At 36.4% G+C, this 6,679-nt stretch overlaps 1 protein-coding gene, 1 long non-coding RNA gene and 1 pseudogene across 2 annotated transcripts; 1 reads left to right on the top strand and 2 right to left on the bottom strand.

Annotated features, from left to right (window-relative positions):
- The window catches only part of LOC119501332, a 37,119-nt pseudogene that overhangs the window by 14,227 nt on the left and 16,213 nt on the right, over positions 1 to 6,679 (bottom strand).
- On the top strand, positions 284 to 681 carry LOC119501340. Its single transcript, XR_005209801.1, has 2 exons — positions 284 to 392; positions 477 to 681. It is a non-coding gene; the product is annotated as an uncharacterized LOC119501340 (long non-coding RNA).
- Positions 2,415 to 6,007, bottom strand: LOC119501335 (interferon-induced protein 44-like). Its single transcript, XM_037791652.1, has 9 exons — positions 5,944 to 6,007; positions 5,722 to 5,775; positions 5,215 to 5,250; positions 5,000 to 5,033; positions 4,543 to 4,741; positions 3,575 to 3,727; positions 3,258 to 3,429; positions 3,073 to 3,173; positions 2,415 to 2,947 (listed from the first exon to the last, which is right to left on the bottom strand). The coding sequence occupies exons 3-9, from the start codon at positions 5,246 to 5,248 to the stop codon at positions 2,786 to 2,788; spliced, it is 855 nt and encodes a 284-aa protein (XP_037647580.1). The 5' UTR covers positions 5,249 to 5,250; positions 5,722 to 5,775; positions 5,944 to 6,007; the 3' UTR covers positions 2,415 to 2,785.

Here is a 6,679-nt window from a genome sequence, read left to right as displayed (position 1 = left end):
TAACAAATAATGCAAACCAATTGGATGTACAGTACTTGTTGATACATTTGATTCCATTAAAATGATAAATGCTGACCTCTGGTGGATATGTGAAGGCACATTCATGGAGAACACACAAAACATGTTCAAAGTGAAAAATTCAGTGTATACACAATCCTGCTATCCTGTTACTGCAGACCTTCCACTCTGGACTGTCTTTACCAGAGGGCCAGGGGATCAAATATACTGACTGCCAGTGGCAGTCTCAGTCTGTCTGAGGGGCAGGGGCGGAAAAAATAATCAAAGCACCAGTTGCACGGGGTGGGGCACCAGAATGCAGAAAGTTTTCTAGCATGTAGGGCAGCCTTTATGGTATTGCATCATGCTTTCTCCATTTTAAGACCACCCTAGAGGTCACTTTATCACATTTTCTCCACTAGAAGGACACCCTAGAGGGCACTTTATCTTGTTTTCTCCACTGGAAGGACATCCTAAAGGGCACTTTATCACATTTACTTCACTGAAAGGACACGACTTTGAAATAGAGTATGTGAAGAACTGAGACACTTCAGAGAGCATAAAAAAAATTCACAATTTGGTCAGTACAAAAGAAGCATTGATTTCATGCGTAATCCCCACCCCAGACTCAAATGGTGCACATTTACCTGAAGCTGAATTAATATAGCTTTATTATATATTTAATTTTCATTGACAAGCATCTCCAGATGCACTCTGCAACGCTCTCTGGTGGACAGAGGTGAAATTACTCCTTCAATAAATTTAATTTTTATTTGTCACAACATTTTTGTCACCTCAGTTCAGTTTTGGGGGTTTCTTGAAAATATGTTATTGCATTACCACTGTATCCCATAATATTGTATAATACTGCAGGAATCACAGTCTAGTGTATGGACCGGAAGGAATGAAGTAAAAGGAGACTAATAATAATAATAATAATAGCTTGGATTTATATAGCGCCTTTCATGAAACCCAAGGACGCTTAACAAAGACATAAATAAACACAATGATGAACTAATGAGAACTTTCATTATTTTTTGTTATTTATTGTGGTTTTACCTGAACAGTACTGTAGCACAATGTTTCAATATATAGCAGGTACAAAATATAAAATACTGTTGGAACAACAGGTACAGCATATGTAATCAGTAGTCTAAAAAAGTTTCACTTTTCAAACAAATTCACCCAATTCTACTATTTATTTGATCTGCTAATCACCAGATTCATGATTACTGAGAGACTACATCAGAAATTACCACCTGAATAAACAAAGCACAACTAGCACATAACCTAATATTGTAGCATTTCTCAACATGGATGGTACTGCCCCCCCCCCCCCCCCCCCCCCCCCCCCCCCCCCCCCCCAGGGGCATGAAACCCAGCCAATTAGACTGTTTTCAGGCTTTTAAATAGATGTTATCAGTCGCTATAAGCCCTATAGATGTGAGTCAATAGTGGCCTACTACGCCCACTAGTAGGTTTTATCATCTATTCACATGGTAGATCACCGAAAAAGGTAGATATAGAATAGAATAGAATTTCACCCAGGAGACCAGAGTTCACATCCTATGTAAAACCAATTAGTTTTTTTCTAAACCTAAATAAGTTTTAGTTTTATTGCCTAAACCTAACGAAGTTGTAATTTTGTTGCCTAAACCTAAAGAAGTTGTATTTTGTTTTTGCCTAAACATAAACAAGTTGTAGTTTTGTTGCATTAACTCAAAGAAGTTGTACTTTTGTTGCCTAAACTCAAAGAAGTTGTAATTTTGTTGCCTAAACCTAAATACGTTGTGGTTTTGTTGCCTAAACCTAAAGAAGTTGTAGTTTTGTTGCATAAATCTAAAGAAGTGAAGTTGTAGTTTTTTTGCCTAAACCTGTTTTTTTATTGCCTAAACCTAAATAAGTTGTATTTATTTTGCCTAAACATAAATAAGTTTTAGTTTTGCTACCTAAACCTAAAGAAGTTGACGTTGTTTTTGCCTAAACCTAAAGAAGTTGTAGTTTTGTTGCATAAACATAAATAAGTTGTAATTTTTTTTTGCATAAACCTAAAGAAGTTGTAGTTTTGTTGCCTAAACCACAAGAAGCCTTTTTGTTTGTGTTCAAAATGTGACGTTTCATTTAGTTTTACAACGTGTTAGAAAGTGTTCCTTTTAAGTTTCACTTTCACTTTTACAACATAGTAGGTGTAGTAGGTCCCTAATGACCCACATCTATGGTGCTTACAGCGCCTGATAACGTCTATTTAATGGCCTGATAACAGTCAAATGGGCTGCCTAGCTTCAAAGTGTCTCTCTGATTGGCTGCTGTTTGTTATCAATAACGAGACCTACGAGAAGCTATTCACATAGCTTTTGGGCTCCCTGGGAAACTAATGATAATGATTGTCCAGCTGTTCAGAGTAATCAAATCTGTTATTGGGCATTAAATTACAAGATTTTAATGATATAATACAGGATAATAATCAATATTAATATTCAGGGGAGACAATTAACCTACATTTTAATTGATGGGGGGCAGTAAGGGACCTGGATAATAGATGGGGGGGCACTGAAAAAGGTTGAGAACCACTGGAATAATGCAAAAAAATCAAATGCACAGAAAGAGTGATAAAGCCTATTCAGACTTTCTTCAGCAAGGTAGAGGTATGATAATTTGTAGCAGATACTATATGCATTACATGCTTGCAAATGAAAACCAAAAAGCCATATTGCCCACCACATGTGGACTTTTTTCACGATGTGATAAAGCAAAATGTAGACTACCACAGCAGTATGTAGGCTTGGATCTATGGGTTGTTGACAAATTCTTCTCCTACGGTAATTATCTGTGTCAGTGCGCTCAGTAGCAGTGTATTAATGTCATCATTTGTCCTGTTCTCTGAGTGGTAGTTCTGCACAGGAAAGATGCTGTTCGGTGAAAAACCCAGCGTCGCACTCAAATCGTCCGTCTAAATTTGAACATTTGACATTTAAGAAATGAAAGTGCTGATCAAAGGAGGTTTTGTGTTAAAATTTTAAAACGTAAAGCAAAATTATACTCCAACTTGAATAACAACTCAATTACCAGACTTACCTTTTCCTTCAGTAACTTGCTCTTATACACGTTCCTTATATCTTTTTTGACCTCTGGACAGGCTTCATCAATTTTGGTGAGAATAGTCAGTTGGGGAATCTCTGTTGATTCAGAGCAGAATCTGATTCAATCAAAATAATGTTTGTCAGGTTATTTGATTATGAAACTCAGAAACTAACCCTTACCCATGTCTCTAGCTGCAAGTCTGACTTCCCTCATCTTTCTCTCAGTTTCAGCACTCTGTATACTTGATGTGCTGGCAGAGATGACACAAACCAGAACATGAGCTTGGTCCTTCAGAGTGGGGGTTTTGTTGTAGTATTGATTATCCTCTGATATTTTATAGCAAGGATTGAACTGGAAAACAATGTAAATCAAAGAATAACTTTTTCATGTAAATAGTATCTTTATAAAATGATTTATGCAAAACAAAACACAAAGCTGGATTGTATTACTGAAATATATCCAGCAAAGTTTAATAAATTCAGTAATTGTACTGTACAGTGTAGCCATCGTTTATGTGCCCCTTCATGGCCAGTTTGATGTCTTCCACAGCAACTCCTCTGTTAGCTCCCTGCTCAAGGCCCATGATGTCAGAGAAGGCATAAGGGTAAAATGTCCCTGGTTCTCCTTTCCGGATTTTGTAAGTTCTGTACTGTAAAACAGAAAAGTGCTGTTATAACAACAATAGTGCCACCTACTGAATAATGGCTATGAAGCAGTTTGTCTGTATGAGCGGTGGAAGTAACACAAATTAATTGATAAAAATAGAGGTGATGAAAATGCATGTGAATTGAAAAAGGGAGTGATATAGTTATATATTTATCAAGTGATTTGATTAGTTGAAAGCTGATTTGACTAAAACAGTCTTGATATGATGAAAACAGACCCGTGTTTAATTATTTTCCCCATCATACATTCATCATTCACAACACAAAATTTAAGTGGATTTTTGATTGACATTTTGAGAGGAAGTAACAAAAAATCGCGATAAATGTCAGTGGGTGTTGTGATTTCAATTATGTTTTGTTACTTTCACCCCTCATCTCTTGCTCAGGCGCAGGCGCACATTAAAATACTAGGTGGAAGAAAAGTTTTACAGTGCATGAAATACATGACCTCGGTTTAACCACACAGAAAAGTGATTCACTTTAACAGGCTACTATATCAAAAAGTAAGCACAACTACAAGACAAGTATACCTCTCTGTAGGCCTATAAGACAAGAATACTTAATTATACTTTTCTTAAGTATATCTCGATCAAAAGATTAAGTACAAGTAGGCCTGAGTACACTTAGATTTTTCTGTATACTTGTCAGTATGAGCCAAGTATACTTGTGTATACTTTTCTTAACTATATCTCTGATAACTACATAAAAAGCAAACTAAAAGTATACACTCGTATTTAAAGTTTAAAAGAAGTATACTAATAGCACCCTTGAATAAACTTCTTTTTGGTAAGTGTCATACTTTTGTGGTGTAGCTCTCTCCAGTGGTTGCATCTTTCGGAGCTCGATCAGTGATTTTGCCTTTTAAAAGACTTTCGACAGAGTTGATGAAGCTGGACTTGCCAGAACCAGTGGGTCCACAAAGCAGAACTCTGAGCTGTTGGACCTCATCATTATGAAGCGGATACTCTTTCACATACTCTAGGTCTCTCTCGTTGTGGCTGTTCAATAAAGAAAGAGTTAGATTAGATTTTAGATTTACTTGTTTAAAGCAGTTTTGTATATGGTGAACGTATTCTGTGGTTGCTGCAACACCAGTCACATTGAACCACCATGTTACTGAAACTGACAACAAACAGGAAATGGCATAACTAAAGGCAGTCTCAACAAAGGAATGTGTGCAGTTCTGTAGTTTTGTTTTTAAATATGAGAAGAGCCTTTAAACACCAGAGGCACCATCAATTGAACACATCACTCACCCCCACGGTACGCTCCTCCATTCTTTAATCAAAGCTGACAAATAAAGTGTACATGTTGATTTAATACATGAGTCACATTTTAAGGAAATAACTTCAACAGAATTTTTTTTCAACCTTTGATCTCCTACGCACTTGTCTCGTGAAATAGATGTGCAAAGTGCTCTTCTGATCTGTATACGTTAAAACAATGTTCTGAAATATTTTGAGTATCTTACTCTCAGGAGGGGGTTTTGACTGTCGTTTGCCCATGGCTAGAATAAGAAATTAAGGCAACATGTAAACAAGAAACATTATTACACATTATTTATTACCTAAAACCAAACCAAACGTCAACAGAATATTTGAAGCTTAATATTTCAGAATATTTATTTGTCAGTTCAGACATGTTACTGTTAAACTGACTCAAGTGTGCTGCACCAGCAAACTATTTATTCTTTATGAATTTGTTTAATTGTATTTAATTGAAATCACAGAAAATATACAATAAATGAAGTGTGTTCAAGAAGGGAAAGTGAAAATTCAAGGTAAACTAACAAGAAAATTATAAAATAAAATTGTTTTCACTTTCATTTGATCAACAGAAGTATTAGGACAAAAGCAAAAAATAATTGCATCACTCCATGAATTTAATGATACTGATGATAAGATGACTGCCCTCAATATCTCCATCCTAAGAAAATTGTATCTAACATTTATCAGTATGAATGGAAAACAATTCTTACCTCAGCTGTTGTGCATGTGGAAAGAAGTGGTGATGGTTACTTCAAGTAATGACTCTGAAATTGAGAAAGATGAGGAAGTTTTTTAAACTGTATTCCAATTTTCTTGTTATCACTTTGACAAATTATGTGACCATAGAACTTAACCACAGATTCTTGAGGACAAATTAAAGCAGATAATCATTTAGAAGTGAGTTATTTATGAGACATTCATGGTCAGTGTACCTAAGAGCGTAGTTGTTGCCGCCTGTTTGGGGTGATACAGTGGTGCATATCCTGTGAGGACACGCAGTTTTAAATGTTTTGGCTTCCTTTCGGTTTCCTTTGGGTCATGTGATTTGAAAGAATTTACCTCTCACATACCGCACTGCATGTAGGAACTAGCCACCAACTGACTACAGTATACTAAGTCACAACTAAATGAGTGAATAGCTGCATGCACTGCTCAGAATATTTAGATTAGAATCAAAAGAATGATGTAGAGCAATAAATGCTATAATACACTTCCCTCCTACAATCAGGATAGTTTCATTTCCACTATATATGTAGATGACTTTGAGGCAGGACTGACAGCAGTGCTCTACTTCTTTACTGAACTAAATGCATTATAATATAACCATCCTAGACTAGACACACTGTAGAAGGATGGCAGTGATGGTCACATGATTTTGCACCATAATGTCAGCGCAGCAACAAAATATAGATTAACAAATAATGCAAACCAATTGGATGTACAGTACTTGTTGAGCCATGTGATTCCATTAAAATGATAAATGCTGACCTCTGGTGGATATGTGAAGGCACATTCATGGAGAACACACAAAACATGGTCAAACTGAAAAATTCAGCGTATACACACTCCTGCTATCCTGTTACTGCAGACCTTCCACTCTGGACTGTCTATACCAGAGGGCCAGGGGATCAAATATACTGACTGCCAGTGGCAGTCTCAGCCTGTCTG

This window comes from Sebastes umbrosus, chromosome 14 (assembly GCF_015220745.1).
Source record: "Sebastes umbrosus isolate fSebUmb1 chromosome 14, fSebUmb1.pri, whole genome shotgun sequence".
Taxonomy (NCBI): Eukaryota; Metazoa; Chordata; class Actinopteri; order Perciformes; family Sebastidae; genus Sebastes; species Sebastes umbrosus.
Note: the sequence above shows the minus strand (reverse complement) of the source record. Positions and strands in the feature narration are given on the sequence as shown.